The sequence below is a fragment of the Lemur catta genome, chromosome X (genome assembly GCF_020740605.2).
Source record: "Lemur catta isolate mLemCat1 chromosome X, mLemCat1.pri, whole genome shotgun sequence".
Lineage (NCBI taxonomy): Eukaryota > Metazoa > Chordata > Mammalia > Primates > Lemuridae > Lemur > Lemur catta.
The window spans coordinates 46,275,441-46,295,040 of NC_059155.1; the positions used below are offsets into that span (position 1 = coordinate 46,275,441).

Here is a 19,600-nt window from a genome sequence, read left to right on the forward strand (position 1 = left end):
AATGATGTTTCACATCATTAGTCATCAGAAAAATGCAAATCAAATCCACAATGAGATACTACTTCATACATACTAGGATGGCTAGAATTTAACAACAAAAATAACTGGAAAATAACAAGTGTTGGTGCCGATATGCAGAAATTGGAACCCTTGTACATGGTTCATGGGAATGTAAAATGGTGCAGCCACTAGGGAAAACAATTTGATTGTTCCTCAATGGTTAAACATAGAATTCTGTATTACCTAATAATTCCTCTTATATGTCTCCAAAATAATTGCAAACAAGTATTCAAACAAATACTTGTACACAAATGTTAATAATAGCACTATTCACAATAGCCATAAGTTAAAACAACACAAATGTTATCCATTCATGAAAATGTGGGGGGAGGAGTATTTATGTATATGTGTGGTGGAATATTATTCAGCCATAAAAAGAATGAAGTACTGATATATGCTACAACAGGGATGAACTTTGAAAACATTATACCAAGCATAAGAAGCCAGACATAAAAATGATATATGATTCCACTTATATGAAATATCCAAAATAAATAAATCCATAGAGACAGAACACAGATTGGTCGTTGTCAGAGGCTGAGGGTAGGGAAATAGAAAGTGATTACTTAATGAGCATGGGGTTTTCTTCTGAGGTGATGAAAATGTTTTGGAACTAGATTGAGGTAAAGGTTGCACAATATTGTGAATGTACTAAATGCCACTGAATTATATACTTTAAAATGATTAATGTTATATGAATTTTATATCAAAAATATTTTAAAATAAAAATTAGGTCTCATTAGATTTAACCTGATTATCTACATAGAATGGTAATTTACCAAATAGACCTTAAGCTTGCTCTGCTGGAAGTTTTCATAAGGAATCTCAGTTTGGAATTTTAAAAGTCTATTGAGGCTGGGAATCCAAGCTAAGATGATTTTACCTGTAGTACCTATACATTTGGGAGAATTGTTCTCTTTTTGAGGTCTCCAAAATATCCCAAGCTTCCAGGGCCTGCCAGAAAATAACCTTCCTTATTCACTTGTAAGGCTGGGAAGCCTATAAGCCAGGTACTAAGGTAGTTTTCCCAAGAGAGCTCTGTATGCATTGGCTCCATAAAGTCCATCTTAGTTCCTTAAAAGTGTCTGATCATATCTGATTCAATGAGCATCATTCACAAATATGATATTCCAGGCAAGGCCTTGGTTACATACCAATGTTTCCAATCATGTGCTAGTCACAAGGAAGACAGACAGATTTTTATTGAACCTATGCAGATAATTATATTGCTATGAAAATAAGAACACTCAGTGAGAGTTTCTGAAGAACCCAGGCAGGGGGAATAACATCATTTATAAATGGTTCATTTCTGTTTACAAAAGCATGGTCTACTAAACAGTTAAGAGTTATATATAGTATAAGAGACAAGAGAAATGGAAAATATTACAGGTTTCTTATGTATCCAGAAAATAGAATATTAAAATAGTATTCCAAACAAAACCCACAATCATCCCTCATCAGTTCATTCAGGTCTATGTAATTAGCTCTTGTTCCATTCAACCTTGAGTTAGCAGTCTTATTAACCCACCTACTTCTCAACTGGAGTTCTCAAAATCCTGACTCAGTTCCCTAGTGTAGTCTCAAAGTTGTTTAAACCATCTCATCAGAAGCCTGTGCACAGAAGTACCAGGCATAGTTATTTTCCACATGGCTCTGAAAGAGTTTTTCTTTGTTGAAGATGAAGCCCTTTAGCTTGTAGCTGATTGCAAATCCTTTCAGGGAAGCATCAGAATAAAACATAAAAAGCTTTCTAGCTGTAGATGATAAAAGACTTGCAATAGCTGTGGTTAACTTATTACTGATCATTTTCAAAATGGAAAAACTTGATGAGAGTTCATTATAAGAATAATACTGCAACTGACAAGGAAATGTAGTTGTTTCTATGGCATGCAAAACAAGATAAAAGTCAATCCAAAAAATTTTAGACAAAATACCTATGAACATAATGATTAAACCTATTTTAAAAGAAGAGGAGGTATTGTATCTAATTTATAAAAATATCTGAACATAATCTTTTATAAGAAAAAACAACTCAGATATATAATAATCCTGACATAATATACCATGAATATACCAAGCATATTGTTAGAATATACCCAGAATATATCAAGAATATCAAGTACAGAGATTCAGCAATCTGGAATAGGTCTTAAATATTTGTACATTAATAAAATTTCACATGTAAGAGATGTGAATCCCCAATTGAAAACTAATGACTAGTAAGATGCTATTAGCAGATTCAAAATAAAATACGAAGTTGAAACCAAGTTAACACTACAAAAAAACCCTGAAATTGGCCTGGCATGGTAGCTCATGCCTATAATCCCAGCACTTTGGGAGGCCGTGGCAGGAGGATCACTTGAGCCCAGGAGTTTGAGAGCAGCCTAAGCAATATAGTGAGACCCTGTATCTCCAAAAATAGAAAAAAATTAGCCAGGCATGGTGGTGTGTGCTGTAGTTCCAGCTACTTAGAGGCTGAGGCAGGAGGATCCCTTAAGCCCAGGAGTTTGAGGGTACAGCTATGATGATGCCACTGCACTCCAGTCTCGGCAGCAGAGCAAGACCTTGTCTCAAAAAGAAACAAAACTAAAGTTATGACTGAAAACACTATACTGTAGTTGTCTAATATCTTGCAAAGCAACACCAGAACTCCAACAAATAGAAAGATATCCTTGGTCAGTGAGGGCACTGATGAATTTGTAGAAACTTCCCATACAGCTTACAATTTCTGAAATGTTTATGTTAATAACATTTTACCTATACAGCCAGGCATAGTGGCTCACACCTGTAATCCCAGCTACTTGGGAGGATAAGGCAGGAGGATTGCTTGAGGCTACAAGTTCAAGACCAGCCTGGAAAAAAAAAAAAAAAAAGACCAGCCTGGGCAACATCGTGAGACTCCATCTTTAAAACAATAATAATAAGTAACATTTTACGTATGCCAATTTAACCTAGAAAAGGCATCTCTTCTGATTTGACAATTCTTCCCATGTAACTCATCAATAGTAACATATCAAATAAACCTAATTATTTCTAGCACTTCTCTTTTTACAATGTGAAAGATCAAATCCTTTGTGATTATCCATGGGCCTTCTGGGACATGATTAAGACAGGACCATGAATCATTGAAAAATAATGCTTGGCTCTCTATTTTACCAAAGTGACAATAAAAAGATTTTAAAAGTAAACATAGGAAGTAACATGATTGTAAAAATCCTTAGCTCTTTCCCAAGCAGGAAGACTTTGCTTTCTTAAATAATCAAGGACATAATAAAGTCAATATAAACCATAAAAGATTACAAAGATTACAGAATCTTTGTTATTAGGGAAGATTATTCAGAAGGTAAAGCAAAACATTTACAACCTGCTATTAAGGACAGACCAATAATCCAAAAACTTTTGTCATTTTAACAGTGAGAAAACCAAATTCTAGTTTTGCATCAGTATATTTGGTACTAAAGTTCTTTTTGTAACTCTTATAAATAAACTCATCAAACCTTAGCCAGCTTTAACCTCAACAAATAAATTTCCCTTTCTATGAATTCTCTACGGTTTTCTATATCCATACATATCCTTTTAGTACAACTTCTCTAAGTGGCAAAAAAGAACATGTTCATTAATAGACCCAAATATACACACACACACACACACACACACACACACACACACACACACGTGTGTGTGTGTGTGTATATATATATATATCCTGTTTGTAACATATAAAAATAAGCACAAGCACATCAACCAAAAATTATACATAGTAATTAATGTTTCAGCATTCTCTTACTTGGGAATGGTCTAGGTATCTAATGAATATTCATTAATTAATCTGCTTTAGTATCAGCCCAAAGTTTTTAGTTACCTAAAGTTCTTATAAATTATCTTCAAGCTGATATATTATAAAACATAATTACTGTTGAAATAAAGTTTGTCAGAATAATGACTCAACTTGGTTAAATAAATTTTCATTTTTCATAATCTTAAGCATTTAATAGAAGTAATATTAGCTCACTCAATCAGTAAATCTATATATGTTTAGGAAGAACATGCCCAAGTAGAATAAAAATCTACCTGTGTATTATACCTAACACTGATAAATCAGAAAATACATAGCTAGTTTTAGTAAACCAAAATTGCTAAATTAGTCTTATTTGCCAAAGATTTACCTAAATTATGTGAACTTGAATTCTTAACACATTTGACTTTGTTTTTATAGGGATACATTTTTTTTAGCACATTGAAAGTCTTGAAAATTCATTTCCTTTATTTTCTGGGAATTTTAAGAATATTCTGTTTATTTAAACAGTTATTATTTCTATAAGCCAATGAGAATAGAGATCCTTTAAGAAATTTTATAATCTCATTTGGTGATACCATCCAGAAGTAGGAAAATGTTACCCATTCACACAAGGAGACATAAAGGCCCTTCTGAATGACAGACATCATCATCATCATCATCAGTTTTGTTATTCAGGCTATTGCCATGGGGGGAATGTTCATTAATGAGGAACATTTTAAAGAAAAGGAAGGGAGCCAGGAGTTTTACAGAGGCAGGGAAACAGTGGAGTCATCTGCCTGTTTATGGGAGTCATAAGGAAGGATGGCATGGGTCTTTTCTTAGAATATGTCAGGGTAACGTGGTACTTTGCAGTTCACTGTTTCTTGGAACACAAAAGGGAGGAGGGTTTCTTAACCATCAGTGCTTTCCAGAAGCACAGGGCTCAGATAAAGTTTAGTACTGTCAATGAGATGAGTCTACTTTATCAATTTTGTCTATAGAATTTCTCTGTATTCTCCTTTGTATGCCATATTATTTCCAGTTGCTTTTTTTGTTTAGATGATTGGGTTTTGGTTTTTGTTTTTCTGTGCTTATGACTTGTCTCCCTAACTTAATTGTAGGTTCTCTGAGGGAAGGAAGTATGCCTTGTATTGATTTGTATTCCTCCTCCCCATCATCCTCCTCTTTTTGCCTAGCACTTAGTGTTCTGTCCCATCTACCCAAAAGTTATTGATGTTTAGTAGGAGGACAGATTATCTCTTTTTTTGATGTGCTAAGGCAGTAGACTTATAAAATGTAAGCTTTTCATAATTGGAATATAACATTCACATCCAAGAACTCTCAAAGTCACGTATTTAGTTATTTACAGAGAATTCATAAATGATCAAATAAATTTTTTAATTGTTTTCTTCCTGGTTGTATACCTAAAGCCAAGCTATTCTTTGGCTAGATGATTGCTGAGTTCACCTTCATGCAGCAAAATCAGTATCTAGAGGTATTTTTGCCAACTTCCTGATTGCCAATATACCTGTTTCATTGGTTCAGCCTATGAACCAGGGCATTGTTTAGAATATGAGACGTTATTATGGAAGCAATTTCATGAAGAAGCTTATATATTGTGTAGGCACTTGAAAGACCTTACAGTCTCATGGTAGCAAAGATACCATTTTAACTGTTGCTTATGCCTAGAATTCTGTTTCAAATATTAATAAAACTTCAGGGAGAATTTAGAAAAAATGGATTGGATATTTGAAAGGTCTGTGGAAGCAAAAGAAATGAAGCATTTAGGATGAGGCCTTAAAAATAAATTATAATGCATTCTTGATGATAAAGAATGTTCTAATACATCTAATCAGCAAGGTTTAATGGAAGTGTAATAAAAGAGCAGGTTAACATTGACAAGAGGTTCCAGTGATGTGGTATCACCAACAGCAACAAAGTTAGAGAACACTAGTGAAGTCCATGAAGACAATGCTACTGAAGGAAAGAAAATAACTTCAGAAAAGACTACTTTACCCTTCATTGTAATAATTACATTTACAGAAAGGCACACGTACTGCCCGGGAGGTTGTGCATTTATACATTTCACACTCAGCTTTTATGAGCAACAAGTGCCAAGACTTACTCAAAAAAAAAAAAAAAACTTCCAGGTTATATCTTAGAGTCAGTACAGAGAATCCAGTCTCCAACATCTTCATCTGGCTGAGCAAGATTGTCTGAAAAGGCCCCTTCTAGAATCTAGCTTTCTTAAGTATCTTGTGTTAATCAGTGTTCATTTTGATGACCCAGGGTACTACAAATTTCTTTGAAGTGATTCTGAAATCCTCAGAGAAAGGTTCTGTCTTGTTCAATATAGTTATAATATTCCAATGCTTTGAAAACCTGGGACCCTGCATGGAAAATGTTACCAGTTTACCTGAATATTTTCTTTACCAAAACACTTCATTCCCTGATCATTCTGAGCCATTTACTGCATAATCTTTGTAGGTAGATTTTTATTTTTCTTAAAAGAAGGGGAAATTTTAAAAGACTAGATCTAAAGGGTTAGATCCTTGGCCTTTAAGACACCCTTGGATTGCTCTTTGGCTGTTGGCTGTAGCAACTTGTTTTCTTGCAGAGATGAAGCATCTGGTTTTTGTTATCTCAATGATGCTGTCCTGGGAATATTACGATTGCGACGGAAATTTGACCGTATTCTCTATGTGGATTTGGATCTGCACCATGGAGATGGTAAGCCCTTCAGTTTCAAAGATGATTTGCTGCTAGGACAGCAGGTTTTTATCAGTTAAGCTGCTTCTAGGCAACTGGTAAAAGGAAAAATATCTTTTGCAATTGAAATTTTACTAATTCAGAATTCTAAAGTAGGTAGTATAGAGATTCCTCTAGCTGATGCAATTTCTGCTTTGCTGCCCAAGCCAGGCTCCTATAATTTCCTCTTTTCTCCTACTATAGCAGAGCTCTATAGTAGAGAATGTTAAGTGGAACTTTTACCTAGTGTTTACTCCTGTGCTCAGTAACCTCCCTCAGGCTGTTTCCATTGATTCTAAGCAAAATCTGTGGTTAGGGATGACAGCCTTATCTCTTCTCACTGATGCTTCTCTCAAGACAAAATGGATGTATGATAGGCTAATATTCTGAATTTTTCATCAATAAGCTACCAACCCATGTAGTGATCAGAATCTGTGCCATTTTCTTTGTATTACTAAAATATTTAGTCCTGCACAAACCCAGGACATCTTTCCTAATTTTTAATAGCAGAATCTCTTAGCAGTTTGCCTTAACTCATTAATCCCCTCTTAGAAGACTCCACTGAAAGGACTTATCCAACCCTCCTATGTATTTTCCATCTAGAATGTAGAACTCTGGTGACAGTTGCCATATTCTGTTTCTTTTAGAAATCCTGTCTGTGACACCTAGTATTTCCATTCATCTAGGAACTTATCCAGTAAATTATTAGTTAAGGATATCCCTTCCCCTCCCCCAAATCAGTGATTACTGCTTCTCCAGGGATTTTTTTTTTGAGACAAACTATTAATAACATAATCAAGGCATAAGGAGGAAACGAATAATATGTGTCTGAGATTCAAGTCAGCTCTGCTTCCAAAACAAAAAAGGAAGGAAGAAATTGTGGGGAGAACCTCCCCAGGGAGCTGTTTACTTGCATGGATGCCACCATGGAACAATGAGAGAAAATTAAAGGTAACAGAAGAGAGGAGGATTAAAACAACCAACATACTACTTCGAGAACCATGCTTGTTGAATATCTGCATATTCAGTGAGTACAAAACACAGCCTTGTTCAAAAACATTCAAAGGCTCCTTATTGCCTATAACAAGGGGCAACATTTGACCCATGGCTTATTTTTGTATGGCCAATGAGCTAAGAATGGTTAAGAATGTTTTTTTTTTCCATTTTAAAAGGGTTATATAGGGAAAAAAATTGCATGTATATGCAATAGTGACCTTAATAGTTTGAAAAAGCCTAAAATATTGACTATCTAGTCACTTAATTTGTTGACCCCTGGCCTAGACCAATGGTTCTCAAACTTGAATCAGGATGACCTGGAGAAGTTTGTTTTAAAGTGCAGATTGCTGGGCCACAGCCACCAGATATTTAGATTTAATAGGTCTGCCATGGAACCAAAGACTCTACATTTTAACAATACCCCAGCTGTTCTTAAGGCTGCACTTTGAAAAACAGTAAGGTCCACATTCTTTACCTGTCATTCAAGGCCTACCTCAAATAGGCCTCACCTCATCTTTCCAGCCCTATCTCTCATTACCAACTATCCAGGCTACTCTAGTCAATGAGCATGTCTCACTATTGATGGCATATCTCACTATTCCCATCTCCCTGACTTTGCCTCCCTTTTTCCTAATTTAATTTTGCTTTCTCCTCCCCCAAATTCTACCTATTCGTTCAAGTTCCAAGAGTAGCAAATTTACCCTGACCACTCCAGCCCAAGTGTTCTTTCCCTCCTTTCAAGTCCTGTATTGTTTATATTGCCAATTTGATGTTTAGTTATATATTGTCTTGTATTGTTAATTAATTTTTAATGTGTCTATGTCTTCTCTTCCCATAGAAACTTTAAGCTCCTTCAGAACAGAGGTCAAGTTGTTTACTTCTTTCTGTCCTATACAATGCCTTGAACCAACAGTACTATGCACATAGTAGTAGTTCAGTAAAGTATTTGTTGAATGAATGGCTGATTATGAAATTCAAACTATAAGTATCAGAGTTCAAGAATAGAATCAGTTCCATAGAGCCACATAAGAATGAAATAAGACTGTCACCTGAAACCGTTCTTTCCATTTGCAATGTTATTTCTACACCCGTTAGAGTTTCCTGTTTTAGCCAACTTTTATGGTGTGTTTCATTTCAGTTTATTTCCCCTCTTCAGCACCTCCCTTCCAGTGACCCCTGCCCCACCTTCAAACTCTTACACATTTGGTTTATTTTAAATCTTCCATGATTCCATAACTGGAATCCTGTGGTGGCTTCACTGGCCACTCCTACCCTGTTCTCACCTTTTTCCATCTACCTAACCACTCTCCTCTTTCCCACCAAGTCCATATCCTCCACCTATCTGTCTACGTCCTCTTTTAAGTATGATTTTATAACCATGCCTAATGGTATTTCCCATGAGAAGAAGTACAAATGGGTACTAAACTTATGAAAAGGTGCTCAATACCCTAATATTCAGAAAAAGGCAAATTAGAACAAGAGCATTCTTTCTCCCTAAGATTAAAAAGAATAATAATAGCCAGTACAAGTCAAGCTGTGAGAATATAGGAACTCTCATACATGACTGGTTGAAATGTAAATTGGTACAACATTTCTGGATGGATAAATAATCAGGATTTTCATGAATTATCCTTGTTTAGACTTCAGTTTCTAAGTTGAAATGCTATTTTCATTTATTTTGTTTTGTTTTATTTTGTTTACTTCATGCTTGGTGCCTGGAGCCTTTAACTGGTTTTAACTGCCTCCCTAGGGCAAAACATAAGGCTTGGGAAATTCAAACATACCTGTTATATACAAACAGAGTTAATATTTTTTTAAGGTCTCTGTTGTCCTCTAATGAAGACTGAAAACATTAAGTAAACACAGAGACAATTTCTTTGTTTGAGTAGAAAAGAGGATAGTACCTGCGATTGCTAATAGTCCTTCCATTATATAGACTGATTATCTGAACTTAGTATGACTACATGTGATTCTGAGAGGAAAGGAGTAGAGGTGGGCAGTGTGTTTTTCTACATAAGTAGTGACTTGTACAGGTTACTTTAAATCCCAGCTTTTATAATATCTCCCAGGCCTCTAATTATTTTCTGACACTGTTTAAATGGAAGGGAGACCTCTTTCTAGAAAAGATTTTCCCCCATCTTTCTTCAGGCTTTAAAACTCTGTTATAAGTGTGCTATTAAGAGACAAGGTCACGGCCTATTTTCAGCCTTCTTTGTTTAAGCCAGAAAGAAGTACTATAAGTTACTTAGTACACGTAGAACTTTGGGTGACCTGCATTTATAACCAAATCTACATTATAGAGAGGCACTTTATAATTAGGTTTTCACTATATAATGCCTAACGTTTGTATTGGTCATATTTTTCAAAGGATTATCACATCGTACTTCTTTGAAAAAATCCCAGGAATTTAACTAGAACTGCATAAACAAAACAAAACAAAACATAAAATTTCCAAGATGGTGCCAATTTGCTTTATTCAATTCTGTTGATAATGCCTCATTTTGAGCTCTCAGCCTTCCTCAACTTTTAGAACAAGTTATCAAAGAGAACCCAGACATCCCATTGCTTGGAAAGGGTTATAGTTTGCCATGAATTTGAAAAGTAACCCCCAAACTTCACTTGGGGCCAAAATTTTACCTCATCTTATAATTACAGAGACCGTAAGTTTATATTACTTTTCTTCCTCACCATGTTGGCTTTATTATTGCTGCCTTCTCATCTCCCCTCCCCCCGACTACTGCTTTCCAGATTTTCAGGTATATGATGAAGTGATTCTTCTGATGTTTGTTTCTCTGGTAGGTGTAGAAGATGCCTTCAGTTTCACCTCCAAAGTCATGACTGTGTCCCTGCACAAATTCTCCCCGGGATTTTTCCCAGGCAAGTGATCTATGTGCTCAGTATTACATTTGCTGAATAAACACTGCGGTTCTTCTATACATTTCTTATATCCTATATTTGGAGAGTTCCATGCTGTTAATACCTTATTGGTGCTATTCTATGCAAAATTTTAACACAGGTCACTTCAGGTGACAATAGCAAGAGTAATGACAATAACACTTTTCTCTTCCAGATGATTTTTATGGACTGTCAATAGATCATTTATGCTTACTATATACTATCAGATAGCCCATGTAACTCCTAACATCCTGGTAATTGCAAAGATATATTGATATTACATCAACCTAGGAAGCATGAAAAGTCAAGCAAAGGAGTTAATCTCTTATTTTTTATTTGATCCAATAAGATGGAAACTAAGGCTTTTCAGTTTCCTTAAGGTTTGCATGCTTCTCCAACATCTTGTTTATGATAGTTACTTCTCCATATTGTTTTTCTTAATTTAATTCCCTTAGAAACCATTACTAATTCAGGATTGTTCTCCTAATTGACCTTTTTGGTCTTATAAATTCCTATCAGAGAATCCTTTAAGTTTTCTAGTTTCTCATATCCTTAATAGCTAATCATGTTGTTCTTCTCTTTTACAGGAACAGGTGATGTGTCTGATGTTGGCCTAGGGAAGGGACGGTACTACAGTATAAATGTGCCCATTCAGGATGGCATACAGGATGAGAAATATTACCACATCTGTGAAAGGTATAGCAGTAACAATGAGCCAGTAATGAGTGGATGGCATTTCTACGGGATGAAATTGCCCCCATGTCACAGAATTCTTATTTTCAAGGAACAATGTGAGAAAGAAAACCACTATATGCCCACATAGCTTTTGTATACTGCTCATTATGCTTATTTGGCCATCCCCTGTTTGGGAGAGCCAAGTGGTTAGACCAGAGCCATGTTCCAGGTTTGATCTGACCTGTTATCTAGTACGATTAAGGCCATCCCAAGAACAGAACTCATAGGCTGTCCTAGGGAATCCCTTGTCTGCTACTTTCTTAGCTAAAGAAACTTGCGTGTGTGCAATTTCACTAGCCTAGCAGGGTTCATTATGGAGACTTGTGCTCCTCTCCACTGGTGTGAATATTAGAGAGTTGACTATTTTTATTTATCATGGGTTCTTGAATTCTATACACTGTGTTAAAATTGGAGTCAGAAATCTGTTTTTTCTACACTAAGGATTAAGATTACAGACACTTGCAGGCAGACAGTTTGGTGCCAATGTATAAACCTTTGGGGTTGAAAAGCCCTACAGAATGGGGAGAGCGCTAAACTCATATTCATAAAAATTAAGATTGGTCAGACACAAATTCACTGCTGACAATGGCAGCAGAGAAAGCGGGTCTGACCAAAAGTCAGCCAGTGAACATTGCTGAAGGTAAGTAGTGGGAACTGAGGTACCCCTCCCCCATTCAACTCAGATTTCTCCCAACCTTTGGTACAAAACAGTGACTTCCCAAAGGAGCCTGCCTGCTCTGGCTGTCATCACTGGCAGTTGTATAAACAAAGTAGAACTATTAAAAAATAAAAACTTTGTGCTTCAGAAGTGCCTCTTATTTCAGGAGATTTGGCAGCCAAGTCATCATTCAGTCATTCAGCAGCACTAGCCTTTTCAAGATTTTGGTCATGTTCCCTAGCTACTTCTGTATTGTCAAACTAGAAAAGACTTACTGTTTTTTTGGAGCCTGCCATTGATGATTTAATTGCCCTTCTTTATTCCCCTTAGGCTCTGTTCTGTCCTTGAGATGTACGGATCAGAGCTGCTTATGTAACTCTACCAATGAAGATGTCCTGTGGTTCTGTGTAAAAGGAGAATTGTTTTGTTTTTCTTTTAATCCCCTTCTTGACAGTACCCAACATTTTGTTGCCCTTTTTTTTGTCATAGCAGGAAACAAGGTTGTTCTCTCCGGTACACTGTCCACAGGGTTTCCTAGAGTTCTTTCCTGGATCTTAATTGAAAGGTCAGCACTCATCATCCTGCAAGTATAATTTGTTATATCTAGCCCTCCCTAAATGGATCGCCTTACATGTGTCCCTATTGAAACTCATCTGCCAATCATGAAGCCTCCTGAGGTTGTCTTTTATCCTCCATCAACTTGGCATTTCACTGCCTGGAAAAGCTGAGTATTATATGGAGATTCAAGGATTTCCCAGTGTCCACCCCCAAGGAAGTCTACTATTTATCTTTCTTCAGTCAGAAAAATGTCCGTTTCTCCCCTATATTTTCTTTTTTTTCCCACATAAACCAGTTCCTACTACATCATTTTAAAATAGTTTAAATCCCATGGTAATTCATGTTAGCCCTGGCATCAAACTTAATTAGAAGCATTTTAAAAGTAAATTTAAGGCCTGGCACGGTGGCTCATGCCTGTAACCCCAGCACTTTGGGAGGCCGAATTGGGAGGATCACTTGAGGCCAGGAGTTTTAGACCAACCTGGGCAGCATAGTGAGACCCCCATCTCTACAAAAAATTTAAAGAAAATTAGCTGGGCATGGTGCATGCCTGTAGTTCCTGCTACTGGGGAGGCTGAGGCAGGAGGATCATTGGAGCTTAGGAGTTCGAGGTTGCAATGATCTACGATAGCACCACTGTACTCCAGCCTGGGTGACACAGTGAGATCCTGTCCCAAAAAAAAAAAAAAAAAAAAAAAAGAGTAAGTGTAGCCATAAGGAAAAGATCCATAGAAGATTATACATGATTTCCTTTTATAGAAACCATGTTGGCCACCCGCACCCTAGTAGATTGATGGCTTTTTTGTACAGGAGGCTAGCATTTATTAAAGATTCTTCCAGCTTGCCTACTAAAGAACCAGACACTCATCAGTTTATAGTTCCTGGGGCCCCTTTTGCCTGTGGAGCCACACCAGCAATGCACACAGTGATCATCCAGAGTAACAGGTTCCAGGTTTTCATTAGAGGTACAATGATTTTTTCCTTTGATTTCCTTCAGAAGTCAAGTCTGGTCAGGGCATTACGTGAAGGCACCTCTGATTTTGAGGGTGCCAGAATGGCTTCCTGGCCCAAACATCTCTCCCATCTGTTGGACTAATACCTGAAATTCCTTTAACAGGAAACATACTTTTATTCTACAGTTAGAAATAGGCCTTAAAATGAAATTTGGGCACAGCTTCTCCTCATCACCCCTACTCTGCCATAGGTGTTTAGTTTTACAGAACCCTTCCTGACAACAGGTTTTGAAAGTGTTAGAACATGAGCTCCCTGAATATTCAGATGGGCAAGAGATGGGTAGTGGGGCAGTACAGGGAAAGGGGTACAAAAACTCAAAACAATCTTTGCCAACTAAGCAGTTTTGCAGAGGGCCAGCTCTGGTAACTTTATCACTCGGTCCCAGTCACTATGCTTTTGACTACTCTGGTGCGTGGCTTGGAACCAGAGTCTCTTACACATTTGCCATTATTACCCTGACCTGTCTGCCTACCTCAAAAGATATATTAGACATGGGAATGGCTTACTGTTTTTAAAAAAGTCATTCAGTATATCTACTGTCTCCTTTTCGTCCTTCTTGTTCCATGATCCCACTGGTTCTGTGGCTCATTCCTTACTTGTGATATATAAAGGAACTTTTATTGCTGGTTCAGCTCTCATTTTTGTTTGCCGCCCAATTGCTAGTTTACTCCTAAACTGCCTCTCCCTATAGGATTTACTTAAGCTATTTTCCTTTTCATCCTTCCTTCTTTCCTCCCTTCTTCCTTCCCTCCTTCCTTCCATTTTTCCTTCCTTTTCTTTTTAAATAAGATACCTTTTTCTCCTGCCATAACCTTTTTTACTTTGCCAGCTAGTGAAAGAGGAACTTAATGGTTTCAACTTAAGGTTGAGTACTCCTCCTTTATTAAAAAATTGGCTTAGAGTTTCTTTTTGTAATAGACTGGATATGGAATCTTTACATGAACATTTCCTAAAACCAAAAGACCTTGGGTTCCATTTTATGTAAATAACAATGTCACAGTTAGATCTCCTTAGATTATTGAATACTAAGGGCAATGGCCACTAATTTCCAACGGCTTCCCATAATTTCCATGGGAGCTACTAGAGTTGGTATTACAAGTAGAGCCCTGTTTTAACAAGCGTAAAGGACCATGGACATTGCTCTCATAAGCATGCTGACTCCTTCAAGTGGAAGCTTATGACACCAGAATAGAGATGACAGAGGTATATTATATTTTTGATTTACATGAAGGCCTACCAACCCCACCCCCATGCCACACACACATATACCCACAAAGTTTGGCAGGAGAGGGAGGATATTCTGTGAAAGGGAAGCTTTGCTAGTTCCCATGCTTTGTCACCCAGAAGAGGAAATACTGCTCTGCCTATGTGTAACCTGTTTGCTCTCTAAGTATATTTGAATTCACTCTGAGATAGTCTTAATGTTTATTACCTAAAATACTGTGTTGATGAATTTGGGAGAATTTATAGTTAAGGGCTGTGAGACGGAAGGACAATAACAAGTATTGCTTTGCTCTTGGCTCAAGGGAGGGTTTGATAAATAGTAGTGCACCACTCTGAGACCTCAAATCTTACAACATGACCCAACTACCTTCCTACTCTGAATTACCATGACATATATGGAGTTTGAGTAAAAAGTTCCAGAGTTGTGCTGATACTTCTTAGTTTTTATACTACCTATCATTTTACAGCCCTAACAGTAAGAAAGTATTCTTCCTAAATATCTGATTAGCATATATCTCACAGGAAAATTACATATATGGTGCTCATAATATGTATGAAGTCATCACAGTATATGCATCCTGAAAAGTTTTGTAAAAAATCACATTAAGAATAGTCAGCTATTCAACTTTGTAAGATAATTAAGTACAGACATTGTATAAATATTTCACCAAAGGAAGACATATTGTTAAACAGACTTCTCAATGAATAGTACTCATGAAAGACTCTATTAAACTGGAGTTCTCATTCAGTAGCAATCTTTATATGCAAAAACCTTGCTAATTAGAGCTATCGACCCGACCAAAGGAATAACCTTATTTTAATGAACTCATTAAAGTAAGAATCTACCTATATTTGGTCCTTGGCCTATTTACCTTGAGTTCTGTTTACCTTGAGTTCTGCTTATATTGTATAGCTCAAAATTGAAAGAAACTTTTTCCCCCTTCAAAGACCATTGACCAAAAGGAAAATTCAATCAGAGACCCCAGAAATTTAAAAAACAACTTAATATTTTACCTCCTTCTTTTTATGAAAGAAATATTATACTTTTCTATTTTATTTTTTTTATTTTTTCAGAATATTACAGTGATACAAACGTTTTGGTTATGTAAATTACTTTTGTACTATTTGAGTCAAAGTTATAAGTGTGCCCATTCCCCAGGTAGTGTGGATTGTATACATTAGGTATGAATTTACCCATCCCCTCCTCCCACCACCTGCTTTATTTCCAATGAATGTTATTTCCATATGTGTACATAAGTGTTGATCGATTAGTTCCAATTTAATGGTGAGAATATGTGGTGTTTGTTTTTCCATTCTTGTAATACTTCACTTAGAAGAATGGTCTCTAGCTCCATCCAGGGTAATATATGAGGTATTAGTTCACCAGTTTTTTATGGCTGAGTAGTACTCCATGGCCTACATGTGCCACATTTTATTAATCCACTCATGTATTCATGGGCACTTGGATTGTTTCCACATCTTTGCAATTATGAATTGTGCTGCTGTAAACATTTGAGTGCAGGTGTCTTTTTTATAGAATGTCATTTTTTCCTTTGCTAAATACCAATTAGTGGGATTGCTGGATCAAATGGTAGTTCTACTTTTAGTTCTTTGAGGTATATCCATACTGCTTTTCATAGAATATGTACTAGTTTACAGTCCCACCAGCAGTTGTTCCTTCTGGAAAGCACCACCTACTGACAGGGAGGTCAGTTTGCATGCCGTTTGTACCATTTACTCAGTCACACAGGGTGTGGTTGAGTCTCACCCACAGGTACCAACTACTGGCTCAAAGATGTAACTGGATGTGTCATTATCTAAACAAAATAAAATCCAAAAATAAGAAGCAACAGCTACTTCAGATGAGGAGGAATCAGCAAAAGAACTCTGGAAGTATGAAGAATCAGAGCGACAGGACACGCCCAAAAGGGAACACCAGCTCTCTAGCAATGGATACCAACCAAAATCAGAATATTTAAATGACAGATGAAGAATTTGGAACATGGATTGTAAGGAAGCTCAATGAAATACAAGATAAAATAGAAACCAACACAAAGAAACCACAAAAACAATGGAGGAAATGAATGAAAAATTCACTAAAGAAATTGAATTATTAAAGAAATATCAAACCAAACTTCTAGAAATGAAAAATTCGTTCAAGGAAATACAAAACACAGTGGAAAGCCTTAAGAATAGGTTAGATCAGGCAGAAGAAAGACTCTCAGAGCTTGAAGACAACACCTTTGAATTAAACAAATCAGTCACAGAGATAGAGCAGAGAAACAAGAGGAATGAGCAAACCCTACAAGAAATATGGAATTATGTAAATGGGCCTAACATAAGAAAACTAGGCATCCCTAAGGGCAAAGGAGAAAATACACAAGGGTTGGAAAACCTATTTGAGGGAATAATTGAGGAAAATTTCCTTGGCCTTGCTAGAAATCTAGATATACAGGTACAAAGAAGCTCAAGGGACTCTTGGAAGATTCATCACAAGGAAGCAAACTCCATGACACATGGTCATCAAACTAGCCAAAATAAAACGAAAGAGGTGCTCCGATGAGCCATAAGACAAAAGCATCAGGTAACTTACAAAGGAAAACCCATCAGACTAACTGCAGACTTCTCAACCAAGACCTTACAACCCAGAAGGGATTGGGAACCCATTCTCAGTCTTCTCAAACAAAATAATGGCCAGCCTAGAATTTTGTATCCTGCACAACTAAGGTTTTTTTTTTGTTTGTTTTGTTTTTGGGTTTTTTTTTTTTTTTTTTTTTTTTTTGAGACAGAGTCTCGCTTTGTTGCCCAGGCTAGAGTGAGTGCCATGGCATCAGCCTAGCTCACAGCAACCTCAAACTCCTGGGCTTAAGCGATCCTACTGCCTCAGCCTCCCGAGTAGCTGGGACTACAGGCATGCACCACCATGCCCAGCTAATTTTTTCTATATAGATTTTTAGCTGTCCAAATCATTTCTTTCTATTTTTGGTAGAGACAGGGTCTCACTCTTGCTCAGGCTGGTCTCGTACTCCTGACCTCGAGCGATCCACCCGTCTCGGCCTCCCAGAGTGCTAGGATTACAGGCGTGAGCCACCGCGCCCGGCCCAAAACTAAGTTTTGTATATGAGGGGGAAATAAAGACTTTCACTTTTCTATTTTTAAATAATTCTTTTATAGTTCTTCAACTGCATTTTTGGAACATTAATTCTGTTAATGGGCTAACCAGAGTAGCCTACCCAGAAAGAACTTGTTCCTTAGGACAACAGCAGGGCCATTAAAGGAATATAGCTCATTTAAGCCTAAGCTTTTAATCCCTCAGTGGAATCTTTTTGTCCAGCTATACTGAGCCCCACTGATACCCAACAAGGAAGAGAAAAAAACACATCACTACTTACTGTAGTATCTTTGTATTATATGTTTATTGCACAAGAATTTTCCTTAGACTCTGGCACTGCCTCTGAAATATAAGTCAGTGATATTTTAAGCATAGGATCAGTTCCTGTGGGTCTGGTGAAAATTCACCTGTCTGAAGCCTCACTGACCTTCCTACGAAAGAATGGAGCACTTCAGATCACTTTATAGGGTTTTAATTAACAATAAGACAAAGGAAGGGAGGAGGGACTACCAAGTTATATAGTTTATTGTTGTGCCTGGTGCTGTGCTTAGCATTTGACATGCATTACTATGTGTGTATCTTTAAATATAATGAAACTATTTTATTCATGCAATCAGCAAAAATATATTGAGTATCTACGGGTAGACACTCCACCCTTTGACAGGTACTGTACTGGGCACTGGTGGTGGTAAACAAGACAGATGAGGCTCCTACACCCTGCAGCTTAGCTCCTAGGGAGCACTTTGCCTATGCCAGGAATTGCACTAAACATTTACATTGCTTCATTTGATCCTTGTAACAATCTGTAATCTACAATACCTACAAAAGTAGGTATTATTATTCCCATTTTAAAAATGAGAAAACTGGAGAAAAGATTGACTTGCTTAAGGTCACACCATGAGTAAGTGGCAAAGCCAGAATTTGAACCCACCTCTGTCTGCCTCTTAGCCATTGACTATATCATCCCTAAAGTGTCACATGGAAGTATGAAATTTAATTGTCACAAACAAAGAAAAAATACCATCCACAAGACTTTTTGGAAAATTTTTTTCTGAGGAGATTGCAGAAAATCCCTGAAGAAAAGAAACCACTTAACTTTGCAAATGAACCACATGATCTGTAGTATACACAATCATGTTTGTGAAAGTGCAACTTAGATTTTTTCTAAAAAAAAAAAAAGAATCTCTTAATACTGAGGATTTAATTTGTAATTTTATGGATAGAATACAAGAATAAATATCACCAGAATTTACTTCTTAGGTTTTAAATTCCTAATTAAAGTTTGGAAACATAGAGATTCTATAAATCCTCTTTTCCCTTCATTTTCATTTTCAATGGAGAAGATCCTGACTTCCTGCTTTAGAAAGGGAATAGTGTCACATGTCATTTTATAGAGATATTCTCATGGACTTACATCCTTTTCATGTGCTTTTTTATAGTAGTATGGCTAAATATTTTTAACATTATACATTTTTCCAACTATAGGCAAAATTTATACTCTTGGTACTTGCAGAAGGCCATATCTGCATAAAGGGTAGAGATTCTCTATCCACACCATAAGCTGTTCAACCAGTACTAATTGAATAAAATGAGAACCAAGGGACATCACTGAAGGACATTTAAGGGAAATGTTTCCTTTCACTATTGACTTTTTTATTGTTTTGGTGTTTTCATTTATTTATTTTATTTCAGCATATTACAAGGGTACAAATGTTTAGGTTACACATATTGCCTCTTCCCCACCCGAGTCAGAGCTACAAGTGTGCCCATCCGCTAGACAGTGTGCACCACACCCATTAGGTGTGTATATACCCATCCCCTC

At 36.7% G+C, this 19,600-nt stretch overlaps 1 protein-coding gene across 2 annotated transcripts in view; it reads left to right on the forward strand.

Annotated features, from left to right (window-relative positions):
• Positions 1-19,600, forward strand: part of HDAC8 (histone deacetylase 8) — a 222,232-nt gene that overhangs the window by 62,782 nt on the left and 139,850 nt on the right. For both annotated transcript variants that reach the window (XM_045538933.1, XM_045538934.1), the window contains exons 5-7: positions 6,456-6,568; positions 10,382-10,459; positions 11,065-11,173. In XM_045538933.1, coding sequence (XP_045394889.1) covers positions 6,456-6,568; positions 10,382-10,459; positions 11,065-11,173 — 300 coding nt within the window. The remainder of the gene's footprint in view (positions 1-6,455; positions 6,569-10,381; positions 10,460-11,064; positions 11,174-19,600) is intronic.